At 34.0% G+C, this 16,391-nt stretch overlaps 1 protein-coding gene across 4 annotated transcripts in view; it reads right to left on the minus strand.

Annotated features, from left to right (window-relative positions):
- Positions 1-16,391, minus strand: part of LOC109594264 (uncharacterized) — a 107,083-nt gene that overhangs the window by 32,552 nt on the left and 58,140 nt on the right. For all 4 annotated transcript variants that reach the window (XM_049966887.1, XM_049966889.1, XM_049966886.1 and 1 more), the window contains one exon: positions 3,914-3,971. In XM_049966887.1, coding sequence (XP_049822844.1) covers positions 3,914-3,966 — 53 coding nt within the window. In that variant the 5' untranslated portion in view covers positions 3,967-3,971. The remainder of the gene's footprint in view (positions 1-3,913; positions 3,972-16,391) is intronic.

The raw sequence follows: 16,391 nt of genomic DNA on the forward strand, positions 1-16,391 counted from the left end.
TTTATTCCGTTTGCCCTCCGTTTTACAGCTGGAGGGGCAGAAGTTTTGCAAAGGAAATTTTAAGCAAACAATAATTTAAGTGTAATATAATAATAACAATTTGTTTTAAATTTGTTATTTATTTAATTCAAGTATTTTTTGAATAAATTTTAATGTATAAATCATATTTTCAATAATTATTTTTAAATCTTTTTTATAGTTTATTGGACATTATAATTTATTATTATATTCAGAATAATAAGCAAGGCTTTGTATCTTCTGTAAAATATCACCAAAAACTTTATGAATTATGTTTCCTGTAATAAAACGAGTTTCTTTAAGGACACATTTCCAATTCTTTTCACATCTGTACAACCTTTGAAAATGAATTGTGAAACTAATAAAGTAACTTCTTAGAGTAAATCTCTGTTAAAATAACAAATAAACTTTACAAGTTAAGCAAGCAGTAAAATAATATTTTCAACAGAACCTCCCTCTTATCATCACAAACTTTAGTTTGTACTGTGTATCTGCATAGATTCGAGTTTGCACAATATTATTAACGAAGCCGGAGACCTGTCTCTAATTTTCATACAGTCCCGTATTTAAACAGAGTGAGGGCGAACTTATGCAAATAATAACTAAGGATTTGCGCAGATTTGTACGGGATCCGCAGATGGTCGTGGGGATTTGTCTGTCTGTGTCTGTGTCTGTGCCTGTGCCGGATTCGTTCAGCTGCGACACCATCTCTCGTCAATCCTATTACTATTTGGTGGCCGAACGATAATAGTATAAGGAGTCATGGAAGATAATAAGTAACACCTGAGTAATCGAATGAGAAAAGTAAAATGTACCTCAGGGAAGCTACGTCAAATTTTTACCAAATGACAATATTAAAGAATGTTGTATATGATTTCTTGAAAAGTGTTCTGCAAATTGAATATTAAAAAGTAGAAAGAGTCGCCTTTCATTTCAGTCCTAATTAGGAGTAAATGAATTCATCATTATTTAAACTTTGTCACCCCGTGGAGTCGTGAGACGGCGATATTTTAAGCAATTATTTATGTAAATTTTGCGGGCCAACTATCACGAACTAGTAAAGTTTAATTGGTAACTTTCACGGCAGAAATGGCATGAGTCCCCGTGTCACTGTTATTAATTCCGGCGGAGTTTTAGGGAGCTGAACGCGATTAAAACAAAGCAACTCGCCGCTCACCGCTCACAGCTCACGGTCGCTGTTTACGGGGCTGAATTAGACACTAGATTATGCACACGTTGTTACGTAACCCCGATTATATTTATAAAGGATACGGTTAAGACCCGGACCAAAAATAAATCACTGTTTGTGAGATTAGTCTAAAGTCTGATAAAATGACAATTAAAAGACATGCGTAGAGCAGGAGTGGATGAAAAGAAAAAGTGGGGGTGGAGTTGGTGAATTTCATTGAGGAATCCTCGTTAAGGAATAATTCGCGAAAGAGCGAAACAGAACGGGTCTCATTTAAAGTTTTCGTTCTGGATAGTAAATTGTGGACGAAGTTATGTTAACACAATTTTCCAGAGGTAATTTATTTTTCGCCGTCTAGACGTTTATGCCATTCCCATTTTTACGTTTTATTCTCAATCTTGTCGCTGCGCCAGATAGGGTTAGATAAGGTACAAATCAACCAATAAAATATCTCGATGGATCTTTCAATATTCTCTATTGCACGACGAATTGACGCATTGACGGCATATCGGTTTTGTGTTCACTGTGTTTCTTTACTTGACACCAACATTACACAACAAATTTCTCAATTTCACCATTTACAGTCTCCAAATCATAAACTAACTCACCAATATTAATATTATTTAATTAAAAATATAGATGCGACATGTCACAAAATATAAAAAGCTTTTATCTAACTAAAATGGGGAGACTTTATGTATTTTTACCATTCTTTTATAAAAAACAGATGTGTGCATTATTTAATTTTCATTTATTTGGAATTTGGCAGATGGCGAAATTGGAAATATGTATGTACATTATTTGATGATTTGCACTCCTCGTAAATAGAGTATTTAACACACCGACAGCAGAGTAAGAATTTTTCCCCCAGGGCCAGACAATTACTCAGTAACAGAATATTTAGGGGACCGGATGAATTCGTAGTGAATATCAGCTGTCGCGGTGCCGCACACGTGGGGAGTCAAGGACGTTTGGCACGCGTCGAAATCCATTGTGCGTCGACAGCCCTTGGCGACTTGGAATTCGCACGGATCGTTTATTAAAAACGGCCCTAATTGGTGCTCACAACAGTAATTCGTGAACGTTTTGGGCGAATGAGGAAACACCTCAAATACACCTCGTTCAGTATTTATCAAGTTGTATTGAATTTCGGAGATTAAATAGAGCTCATTCATTAAGCATTAATCATAATTAAATACAAATAATTGAATTTTGCATTGTATCTCAGACTAAAGCTTTTTTGGATTGTTTTATATACAATAATATTATTTTTAGATGAGTAGTAGTTGTTGGGAATCATAAAATAAACCAGCTAATCAATTAATAAATTATATTTTAATGTTGACTTTATAATAATAAATGAAATTTAATGTGGAATGATTATTACTAACTCAAATTAGAAGAGATACATTATTTTTTTAAATAAATAATGACTGACAGGTTTTATGAGAAGAGTTGTTTCATTTACATTCCTGAATAGACACTATTAAGTTGAACAGCCATCAGAAAATATTCATGTGTGCCATGTTTTATTCATCAATAGGAGACTTGAATTGAGAACACATCTTCCAACGGAACATGTAACATAAAAACATTCATATCTCGCGATTATCTGCGTTGCAGCGAATATTCATTTTACATTTCCATAAACGGATTTTGAATTGGCGCCAGACCATTTTGATTTCCAACGCTCGAACAAAATGGCATGCAACCCATTTTTACGGCGTCTAATGCTGCGTTTTATTCCTTCAATTTCTACGTTAAATACTTAATATCGTCACACATCAAAACCGGGAAACGTACACGTTGTTTACCGCTCGTGTTTCGGATACGGTCGTTTATTTGGTCTTGTTCTATTTCAGGTTGTCGCCCGCGAACTGAAAAACGAATAAATGTCAAGAGCGTTTCAAAGCAGGAAATGAGTTTTCAACGAAAAAACCAATCTTATTACGCTACGTAAGAAAGTAGTGCTCTTTTTAAACAGGTAATTCTTCATTTCGATCCGAATCGCAACAAGTAATGCTTGGAGGGTCGTACAATTAAAGTATTCCGGCACAAAGTGCGAATAATTGAATATTCGACACGGCTATGCAAATGTATTAATTAGAGTTTGTTAAGGGAACACAAAAATTTAAATGATTAATTAGCATTGGGAGACGTGCGAATTTTATATTCATACGGGAGGACGGTGCTTTGTATCTGCAAAAAGAGGAACAGGTCCTTTCGACGTGTCTGCATGCACTGCATTTATATGAATACATTATGGACCTTTCATCTTTACACGAGGGCAAATAAACAAAAAAAACATTGCCTCTTTTCGTTCCTAGGATAGATGAAATTAAAACAGTTATCGGTAATTTATTGAAAGAGGTCTGCTTTTAATGGTTTATGAATAGGAAGGTAAGAAGGTAAAGAATATTAATGGGCGAATATAAGGAGATCAAAACATCACATTTGTCAGATGTTTACAAATTGGCGACGCAGGAACGTATGTCAGAGAGGTCTTAAATAATGATAGATATTCATGATCTGAAACTGATTACGTTGTTTCCGCAAATGTTATTACTGTTTGGAACAGACAGGCCTCTATTTATCACGTAACTCAATTCGTTTCAAGAAACCGGATTCGTAAAAATGTCTGCTACATGTAGACAAATGATGATTTAGTTTCTAAATAGATTCGTTGTAAAATTTAGTCCTACTTACTCTGTATTTCCTTGATTCTGACCCCTTCTTAATGCCATCCCGGCCCTAGCCATCACACCTGCAACGCAAATACACCAATGAATGACTGACATTCAATATTAATTACAGGTTTCATAAAAATAGAAATAAAAAGATACTTTCATAATTAACAGAATTAGAACTTGCTTATTTTCAATTCATCAATAATTGATTTCGTTTTCATATCCTCTTTTAATATTTATGGGTCGCCTATTTCTCGATCTGTCGATCCATTCGTCCTTGCTGGTATCTTTGGTATAATTTGGACATACAACAACGCGTAGACACAAATCCGATCTTTCAGCAGTGCTAAATATTTAATTGTGCACTTTTGGTCGGTGATCGACCGAGAAGACAGACGGACGTGTGGTTTTTGTATCGACGGCATATTTGTGTGTTTGGGATGGAGAAGCATCGACCCGTTAAATGTTTTAAGTACGTGTCGGTCATTTCCCGACTTAACATGTTTGTTAGTTCCGTCCGCTTTTGACTCGACGAGTTTGTCTGTTTTGTGTGTGAATTTAACGTGGCGAATGCGAAAAGGGAAATAAATAATTTCGAAATTACCTTTCGCTAACAAAGTCCACTCACTTAAATCACTCAAACACTAACTCATTTCAAAACGGTTCAAACAAATTGTATTAAACACACACAGAGGACACAAAGAGTGTGTTGGTGCGTTGGAAGTGTGATTTTCGGCATGGCATGGGAGTCCGAGTTGACTTCAACCCTGTCAAAAGCACGCTTCCAGTCATGCTTCATCAATTTGTGATGGTAGGTCAGTACGTGAAAAATGGGGTCCAATCCCCCAACCACTTTTTTCAGCTTAATCACAATAGGACCCCATCCCTCTAAAATATCGGTCCTGCTTTGTAATTCTGCATTGAATATTTAGCGTTTGTCAAGTGTGTTACGATTTTGTTACGAACGGTCCGTCGATCTAAGCGCTTTTGGGTGTGCAGGTGGAACTTTTACAACACTTCCTGCTTCCTGAATATACACCTTAATATTCTCAGTCGGATAAAACTTTTCAAAACGGATTAAATGTGGTGTGGCGGTTTAATCTTACACGTATCGTCGATAATCAATAAAGGAATTTAATTAAGACAGTTGTAAAAGAAAGTTTTTCGATAAAAGCGATTGATTTATGTGTGGCAGTACATAAAGAAGTTTGGAAGTAGTTTTATTACAAAGTAGAAATTGGCATCAGCAATGAAAATAGTGCACGAATCCCGCAACACATTCAATATTCCACTCTGCTGAATTAGAAGAAAATCTATTTTGGGATGCAAATACCAAAACATAAAATCTTGCGTGATACGCAAATAAAATATACGACTTGTTCTCTTTCGGGATTTACGTGACATTTTACAAATTTCTTTAGAAAATGTAACAACTCAATTACATTTGTGATTATTATGTTTCTAAAGATATCACAAAAAAGAAAATAAATCACTTAAAAAAATTCTTTAAAAGAAATCAGTGTCTATTTACTATTTTACATAAAAATGTGGTAAATATCTAAAATCAAGTTTTATTTTTAATTTAATATTTATTGTATAAAATATGAACAATCATCAGGATCAATATTAAACATAGGGTATTTTACAAAATATAATTATGTACTATAATTAATTAAATTATAATGAATAAAAATTTAATAAAAAATGCTTTAATACTTAATATTTTAAAAGGTTTTAATAGCTAAATGATAATGTAAACATCAAATATTGCTTAGTGTTATATGAAATTTGAATTCATGTTATAATGTATGTATATTACGGTAAATTAGTTTAGGACTTTGTAAAATATTTATTTTAATTCCCTCTATGTTGTGGTATTGTAATTAATTATAAACGTTTTAAGTTTACATAATTTTATTGTAATTTTGTCATTTGTTTGGAAATTTATTTATAATTAGTAAAAATCATATCGGTGATAATGTAATTTTGAGTTTGACACAATATCAACCTGTCCGAAAATTCACTAAACATTTAATCCATTAATAAAATGTATTTTTATTCCGACACGTTTATCGACGTTTGAATAAAACGCACCCTCCTCCCGATATTGGGGCAGACGCCGTACATTTTGGGTTCGCAGTACGTACCGCCGACCCGCCGCAACTCACCCTATTCCGTCTGAAAGACCGCCGAACTCCGGGCGCTCCGGTCGCTCCGGTCGCTCCGGTCGCTCCGGTCGCATTCTTCCTAGCCCGCTTACAACACCGACGAGACAATTTTTTTCCAGGCTCCCGCACTCGAATGGCCACCAGCCCCGATGCGGCCGCTTTTTTTCCTTTTCGGTCTGATCCAGGATAGGTGCATGATTTATGGCGTCCTCCATCAAACTATTGCTGCTGTTACACGTAAGTTACGTGTGATTTTGGTCATTACGTAAAGAAATGATAGTTTTTCTTCTCCTATTTGTGTAGTTCAACGGCAAAAGTCACCATTTGCAATAACGATTATTTCCCGAAGCGTTTTCGGCAAAGTTTGTAACGATTTAAACAATAAAAATTTATTAGGGCCATCAAATCGATGAATGGTGGAGTGTAGGTACACCTGGGGAATTCCCCGGACAAAAATACTCTCCCGTACTCGATCTGCCGGATACTTAAATTTAATAACTTGTGCACAACTTTATTGCCTCCTGTTTCGTATCGAGAGCTTCTGCCAAATGAAAAGAGTCGAGACTGACCGAAAATATTCAATTTACGAGGCTGCTAATGGCTTTTCAAATGGAAAATCAATTAAATTATGTGATGGGGCATTAAAATTAATATTAATTCCTAAGTATTTAATTTTATGTATAAACCAAGCCAAACGTAAACAAGTTGCTAATATTAAGTAAAATTCTGTATTATAAAGTGGAAGGATAATTTTGCAAATGATTTTGACAGAATAATAAATTGGACAATTTCACGGGGGTGCACTACAAATCATCAGGCAAATCCATAGTTAACAACGTCTGCAAACTCCTCCGTGCCGTGGTCCAGACTCCCCCACACGATCCCCGAAAACGTTCACACAGACCCGCCCCGAGGCAGCGGCGCCCCACGAAAGAATTACGATGTGAAAGAAACAAAGTTTGCGAATTAAAACGGCCGTTTTGTGCGCGCGGTGTATTAACCGCATCAAAATGATGAATTTATGGCGGAGGTGGGACGACGCCAACAAGATAATTTGCTTTAAAAACAATCCGAAGTTAATGTTCGGTGGAACGGGACACGCGGAACATGCGTCGCATAAATTACTCCATCCATACTCGATTTAATCTCCGCAAAATTATCGTTTTTTGAGATTAGGTATTTCATACATGGTTATTTAATGGGAATACTTGAATCCTTTTATATATATATTATTTAGGCTTTACTAATTTCATACATTTTTAGGGGAATTTGGAGTGCTTAACTCATGAAAAACATATTATTTCTTGTATCAAATTAATCCCTTTCAGAATGAAGAATAATTAACTTGATTTGCTGAAAGTTCCAATCTTATTCAATGTTTGATAATTTTCAGTTTCTTTCTTATAGAAACTAACAATACCAATTTGCCAAGTTTTACATTTTTAAATGATATTTTTTTTAATTTTCAACATGTCCAAATGCTATTTAGAAAAAAGAAATTAATATATATATAATTTGTTTGATAAACATTTCCTGTAATTTCCTGTAGTAGTTTAAATGATGGACTTCAATAACATCTGTCTCCCAAAAAATAAATAAATGTAAAGCTTTGTCATAAATTGGTAACAGCCATATCTTAAACGTAGAAAATTCAGTTCCACCCCAGTTACTTGTTCGACACACACGAAATAAATACAACTAATACCAAAACTGTCAGTCCACATTGGCAAACTTTGCTCTGGCGTAACGAAATCACAAAAATATGACAGGCCAGAGAACAACGTTCGGGTATAAACACAGAGTTACCATTCCTATTACGTGACCACATTTACAAACCACTCCACAATAAAATACGAACAACTGCTTTTCCACTATTGTGCGACTAAAATTAAATGGCTTCAATAAATGTGATATTCTAATGATGTTTACTGAATAAAATGTATAAAGAAAAAAGCACTCTGATAAATGAGGAAAGGGAATATTTTGTCAATAGATTTTTATTCAAAAACAGTTTATAAAGAATGTAAATTAAGTTATTTCGTGAAACAAACTAAGATGCTTTATCTGAAGAAACGTATAACAAAAGTAACATCAAATAAAGAAATTCTTAAGAATCCTTTCAAATTCTAATGAATCGAGAGAATTTTTCATCACGTCGCTTAATGATACCACAATATAACCATAATTACCGGACGAATACCTGTTAAAACTATTGTTTGCATCACTGACAAATAACTAGACAAAAATTTAATAGTTATTGTACTCGAGTACAATCAATTGTTTTTAGTTAATTAATAGGTAGAATTTTCATTCAGAACGATCCGTCGCATTGGATGAGAATCTAATTGAATTTTGTTTTTGGAACGATAATGAAAAAACTTTCCAGAAACATCCAGAGCTATTTGCGATGACAGCAGACACTAAAGTGAGTTTATGACATTTTTAATTACTGACACAAAGCTATTTTACTCCAATGCGAAGAATCTCTTTTTTCAATTAGACTAAATTCCATTCCTTAATACACAAATACACCAAAAGAGCTTTTAATCATTACAATTATGAAAAAAGGTAATTAATTAAAAGAATAATTTCTCAAGTTGTCCCAAGGAATTTAGATTAAAAATTTAAATCTGTGCCAAATATATAATTTGGCGTGTAGGGGACTCCCGAAAGAAATATTAAATTCCGCGTCATTTAAAATACTTGAGTTATGTTTTATGATTAATAACGGGAAATTGCTGTCGTATTTGAACGACTAAAACAGTTTAATCAAACGGGGAGAACGCGAATCAGTGGTGACCCGGTGATATTAAATGGGGGGAGGAAACTAGTTATAAAATTGAGACCGCAAAAATTGGGAATTGGGGCTTGTAAATTAATATTTCGCGGGCTTAAATGCTAAACATTCCAGAAGTTAATGTTATTATAGGAATAAATCATTTTTTCGGGGCAATAGAAAAATTTAATAAAGCTCCTGATCATTCTAAACTGCTGCATGCGTCGACATGTAATGCCCCCCCGGAGGAATATGAAACTTGTTCATGACTGCCGTGCAAAACTAAATCAAATTATGCCGTCTACAAAGTTTGTCGGACATTAAAATGTAGTTCTGAAAGATTCCATTGCTGTTTTTCTGCGATTCTGTTTACTTAATTCACTTATAAAGTTTTTGATTTAATAACGCGTCGGATTTGCGTAGAACGCTTACCATTAAACGGATGAGGATTTTTAATTAAGAAATTTACCCGCACATTATTTTAGGGTGTTTGTTGGTGAGGAATTTTGAATTTTCTGCATTCCTTAGGCACTCCTTGACGTTGTACACGACTTTTTAATGGGGTTCTTTTGTATATTTGTACGAAGACGCTCTTTATACATTCCTGAGGACTTGGTTGAAATTTTACAAGATGTCCAATTTATTAGCAGGCTGCTTTAACTAGAATTATGATGTATTTTCAGGTATCTGTAGGGAATTAAATTGGCCTGTTTCAATTTAAATCTGCGCTCCGTGACTCGAATTTAATTTACCACTCTCTACACTAATAATATTTTAATCTTTCAAACGTGAAAAATAGAGAATCCTCTTAAAATACCCGGCGCATCCACCCATATCGTAAATGTTTTAACATATTTATTTCAATAATAATGATGATTTCGTTAATTAATTACTAAATTTATATGCCAATATCAATCAACTGAATATAAATAAAATTTGAAACAAGTATTTATATTCTTAATTTTAAAAATAAAAGCCAATTTAGTAAATAAACATAGGATTGGAGACCACAGCCGGAAGGCCAAATAACTGTTTTGGGTAAATTACAAGTTTTACGACTAATTTGTAGTTTGGCAGTGATATTTCCACGGCCGTAAAAAGCACATCGAAAGCATGCGAGCGATTTAATTTCAGATAAACTATCGGCATATATCTGCGGGTCTGGCATTAACTTATTCTCCGATTGGGCCTAAAAGCTCGCCAACTCACCAACCCACCGTGCTCTACACATTCCAGCTAATAATCTTAAATGAGATTGTGTTGCGTCCAAGAATCCTGCAGCACCCCGAAACAATCTACGAACACTAATCATTACGAACATCTCTATTTATCTATCTCTGGATTAGTTGTGATCACTGGCCGGATAATTGTGTTGGGAAAAAAATATGCCGAAGAGACTGAAGGTTCAAATAGATTATGGAGACGGGATTATTGCTTTTCCTGTTCGAGGATGGCAGAATTAATGGCTCGTTCCTACGATATTTTATGATACATTAGGAGAAAACATCAAAACTTTTATCTCAATAAATTAGGTCGGTATAAATAAAACGTTCGTCTTGAAGAAGAAATATATTTAATGTCATTTTTAATATTAATACTGCGAAGTTATTAGTACGTGTATGATAGAAGGAGGGCTTGGAGGCATCTGGTGCAATATTTACCGAACTGATTCCAATTTCACCTGTCTGGATACATTGACGGTGGGGGGAATCATACCGTCATTCCTATGACGATGACGTGGGAGTATGAGAATCGTCTGGCTCCGGTTGGCGTTTCTAATTTGGGCTGGCTCACCCTAAATTATGCTCGGTTCGACAAACGTAATTATCATTTATTCCTGTCGGGCGTTAAGAAACACGTCGGGGCGCCACCCCCAACGAAAACGGCTTCGGTAATTGACCCGGAAATGCTAATAACGAATGCCGGAACTTGCGAATATAAAATTTATTTGGAAAAATGAGACTTCCATCGGGGCTTTCAAAATATATTTTAATATCGGAATGAATTTCAAAAGTTTTATCGTGTTTTCCATAAATTGATTGATCATTTTTAATTATTCATAACAACAACAATAACATGTATGTTGTATGTTATGTAAGTGTAAATTATTCATTTACATGAACATTTGAAATGTCTGTTCGAACGAATTCATAAATGTGAAATTAATAAATCAAAAAGCAGTTTCCGTTGAGCAGTTGATATGATTATTACGATAGAAATAATGAATTTCTGAGATAAAGGAACAAACATGACTGGTTAAAATAAAGTGATGTAGGTGCAAATTACAGAAAATTGATTGCGTGCATTGAAAAACCAGATTTTCAGTGTGGCATCACGAAAAGAGCGAAGATCAGTAACCCCGATTAAAATTGTAGGCCCGTTCAATCATTCATAGAGATATCGACTTATCGATCCATGATTAGAAGAGCCACACTAAACTCAGTTTGGTGTTCGAAGCCGACACGAACATTGACTTTCATTCAATTTAGGACGAGCGATTCCTTTTAATTAATTTTATGTTTTACGAAAGATTACACCTGATCAGAGCTTTATCTGACGTCGAACACGTGACATAAGGAAAATTGTTTTAACTTTTTTTCAAAGTTGTGCACAAATTCAAAGTGTGAGTGTGCGTGTCAACACTTTGCAATGGCAGATTTCCATCGTCACGTAACTAAAGATCAACAACCTGAATCGCTTAAAATTCATATTTTTGCAGACAGATCGATTATCACACAACGAATTTCATTCAGTTTGGGATGTGGCATTATTTTTAATTAAATTTTTCAAATCCTGCATATTCCACGTACATATCCAACTAAAATCAAACATTTTCCTCCAAAATTCTATTATGTTAAAAGCACGTGTTTACTAATTATTCTAAATAATGTACATAGTTTAAATTCCAAAAGCCCATAATGATTATATATTAATATTTAAAGTATGCTATGTAGAAATTTAACAAATATTTCTTTATGATGTACATATACAAGAAAAATGTGATATTTGTGAATGGTTTATACATTATTTATATCAAAAGTCTTACTACTTTCAAATTTTTCTGAATAGATAAAATATTTAAACATACTGAACAAAAAACGTAAGATAAAAACATCCTGTTCATATTTAACAACTCTCTGAATTTGTTTCCTTATAACAATTTTGTAAATTGAAAAGCTATTATCGAATAAAATAACAAATTGATTTGGATATCATAACTGTTTTCTGTGAATCAGTTTCAACTAAAAGCATTGCTGGCTTTTGTTCGTGTTTAACAAATGAGTCGTCTATTTGCTCAATCGCTTTCAATTACCACGAGCTTGCATGTCTAACAACTATTGAAAAAATATGCTTTTTTATCAGTTAAATTTGAGGCACGTGTATGCAAGTGGAAGGAAAAAAGACAGCAAGACAGAATTGATAGGTAACAAAGTTTACTAATAACGTTTTTGTCTTTGGTCCTGTGGTTTCCGGTGTCGTTGGATGTCGAAATTGGTGCCCGTGGGCCGCACACGGCACATTAAACTGGCTGATGCCCCACCAAATTGTGAATCATACGCAACGGTGAATCTGCGGCGTCGATCCGGCTTCGAATATATATGCCATCATCTTCGGATCACGGATTGCTTGTGATCCAATTGCTGTCACTACGGTTAAATGGTGATTGGTAATTTCGGTGATGGAATCTGCGTACCAACCCGGTAATAATTAAAATTACATTTTTCCCAATCCTGTTGTGCCAACTATACTGGATCCACTTTATTTTATGTATTATGATGTTTGAGTTTTATTAGGGAAAGTAAAAATAGTCACAAATATTTATTTATTGAAATTGATTTCAGGACATAAACGCAGAAGGAAAGCCACAAACATTTGCAGGACTTAATACAGTTGTACATATGTTGTGGTGAATGATCCAGAAAATTATTCATGAATATCATTAATAAGGTAAATATTTGCGTTTTGCTTCTGAGCCTCCGCAAAACAGAGGCCTTGAACTTTGAGTCGATTTGCTTTTTCCATTTAGCATATGTAAATATTTTCGCAATTATCCTGAACATTCTTCAAGTAAAATATATGAAACACAACGAACAGAAAGAAACCTGACTGTTAATCAGAAAATGTAACATGGCTGAGGGGATATTTTTGGCAAGTTTTCGGAGCGAGAATTCAACCCTTATCAAGACGGTGTTTAACAAAGCAACAAACGGACCTCAAGGGAGTGCATCGGAAACGGTTTCGTATGTGAATTTCTATTAAATCGATGGACGAAACTCCCCGAGCAGCTTTTAAACAACGAAAAACACTATAAATGATTCCGTTTTAATGTCGAATATTAAATTCTGTTCATCACACACTCACCAGAGTGAAAAAAGACATAAAAGAAGGAGGAGAGCTTTTTAATCCATAAACAAATTTACATCTCCGTTTTGGACACATTTACGGGACGTTTAATTTACGATCCGAAATATTTTATTTGCAGGCGTCTAGACAAATACACATTTCAATTGGACAATCCACCTTTTAGTTCTGCTCAAATGTTTATACTGTCGCTTATTGGGACGATCCGTCCTTCATATTTTTTATTATTAGATGTGACATGCGGGAAATGGAGGAAACTGTCTATATTAAATATTTTCCTTTCTCTCGACATATGAATTTTTTATCTTATTATTACTTATTATATTTTATATGGAGCTAGTGGAAGTTCTATGCAGTAAATTTAAAATATATTTAAAATACAATTGAATTATATTAACATGTAATTTATTTTGAGGATTTATAAGTGAGTTTTACTGTACAGTTTAAATATAAATGGAAAATTAAAATAATCGTTTAAATTTTATTATTTTACAACTTTTATTTCAATTTTATATTTGTAATTAAACAATTCACTGAAACGAGCTTATAAATCCCAAAAATAAATTTCATATAGTTAAAATGGATGTTCCTGTATATATATTTTTTTGTTATTTAACTTAAATGTATAAAATTCCCGAAATATTAATGGCATGCGTTTTATAAAGAGTTGAACTAACGTTTAGATACATATTCCGTTAGGCAGAATAATTTATAGACTATGTACATTACGTTATTATATCTTATCTAGAGAAAAGTTAGCAAAGTCCGGCAATAACAAGCAAAGCCGTACGTGCCGCAACAACTCCGGCACCGACTGCGTACTTTCCAGACAGTTACAGTTACACCTTTTTATTTTACTGGTTTATTGCCCGGACTTTATGGCGACTCTAACACGGCAATTAATCAAATTCGTACGTGTCTTAACAAGTTTTCTTATTAACGCCGTCCAGACTCACAACTGAATTATCCACCCTCGGCCATTAACACCCGCTAACACGGTTCCTTTGCTTCCTTACTAAATTACAACACTGGACTCGTGGGATTATGCCACTAAAACACCACACCACACCACTGCCCCGACTAACAGGAGAGTTTGTCCGGATTATGGCCCATAAACACAAAACGGCTATTTTATGTCATGTACAGAAAACATGCCGTGTACTGTCTTATTTTTGGTTAACCGCATTATTTCGATTATCGATTGACAACGTGTGCAGACTTAATCCTCCCTATTGGGATTCGCTACATGAAATTAAGTTACAAATTGTGGTACATATCAAACACAATTACCTAATTATTTTGGATATTACTCTCTAATGTTCACAAAGGAATTTACGTAAAGGGAGTTAATCCTTTTTGCATGTAACTGTGTGCTCAGATTATTCGAGGTGTCTTAACTTAATTATTAAGCTGTGGGATAATTTTAGGTCCGAACAACTATATTCTACATAACTTATTGTTTATATAATACATGTTTCTAACAATTGACAAGTTGACGTTTGCGAATAAAAAGAACAGTTTACTTGTGAAAAATTTAATTATCATAAAGGACGGTTCAATTACTTTACATACCCAGAAGTGGTTATCTGTAGCTTCTTGTTGTCTCCTCTTGATCGTGATTTACTGAATATTTTTCGTTTGTTCTCTTTAGAATGCAATAAATCTTGTCATTTATGTAAATGTAGTTGCGAAGTGGTTATTGATTTAAATGGCAAACGGTCAGATGAAAGACCGAAGAGAAAATAAAGGGTTCACCGTCGTCCTCTGTCACAAATCTAACATCAGTACCGACTATTTCGACCATTACCGTGGTAATTATTGTGTAAAGTAGAACAATAATTGGATTAGCATTTCGTAGGATAAATGTGTTCGGAATTAATTGACAAGTTTATATTAATAGTATAACATGTTCGTACCAATTTTGGAACCGATGCATAATGCAGTTAACAGGTTTTTATTGACAAGGACGAATATTTTTTTAAATGTAAATTGTGGGTGACAACTTTTTGCAAAGCCCAATATAATGTCTTCCTTATTAATGTAATAAATCTTCGTGGTCAATTTTAAAGGTCATTATTGTTGGCCGTACATGGAAATAATATTGCAGTGTTAGCCTTCTCTTCGGGAGGATAAAGAGCAATAATTCTTTCATCGTGGACATTTTTCCGTCCAATCATTGGCGGCTGGACGTGTGAAATACTGCTGTTCACTGACACACGACCTATCTCGAATGAAATAATGAAAAACTACTCATTTATTAGGTATCTCGCATCGACCATTTATTTACACCTGCTTTGACAAAAAATTAAAATGTGCATATGTGCAACATTTAGTTTTGTTGTTTCACACATAAATTCATTAGCCTTCCAGATACATGTACCATTAATCAATCAATTTTTAATCTGCTGCTTTTCACACACAGTTTTTAAAAAATATATGTTTTTTCTTCATGATTATAATGAAAAAACTGATTTGTTACACATAAACTTGTTACCATTGACTATCTAATCAAAGCAGAACGTCTTAATCCATCAGTCTCTGTTTGGAATACTTTCAAATTTAGTCCTCGCAATTTCGGCGACGTTTGCAAGTGTTAATTCAGAAAAGTTTGAGCAGGAGTGAAGAGAAAGCGGCATAAAGTATCTGCAGTGACAAATGAACGTCATTAGACGTGTAACGCATTCCCCGAAAAGCTAAAGGAACTGCGAAAGATCGAGATGTCGTTAAATCGGAGATAAGAACCATCGTCTTAAGCGAAGACAAGAGGGAGTTTTGCGTGATTTATTCAAATTAGTCTCTGAGAGGTGTCATTAGTTATGTGCATTTTACACCTAAAATAGTTCGATATGACGTTTATTTAAATTAAGAAGGTGCAACAAGAATTTAAAACAATTATTTTATAACAACATATACACCACAATGTATATGTTACTTCGAGAGATTGCTTTTTAAAACAAGACTGCAGTGTTAACCTATTAAGAAGTCTTTCAAAAAGGGAGATACAATGAAATTTAAGGGTAAGACACGAATTGATAAGAAATAAATAAAAAATTAAATTAATTAAAAAATTTCAAAAGCATATGTTTTATTAGAGAAATCGTTAAATGAAATGTCAATTCAATGGATTAAAAGGTATGCAAATAAAGTAAAATGCAAATATATTTGTTTAATGAAAAGCTCGTTTATTAAAT

The sequence above is a fragment of the Aethina tumida genome, chromosome 4 (assembly GCF_024364675.1).
Source record: "Aethina tumida isolate Nest 87 chromosome 4, icAetTumi1.1, whole genome shotgun sequence".
NCBI classification, from domain to species: domain Eukaryota; kingdom Metazoa; phylum Arthropoda; class Insecta; order Coleoptera; family Nitidulidae; genus Aethina; species Aethina tumida.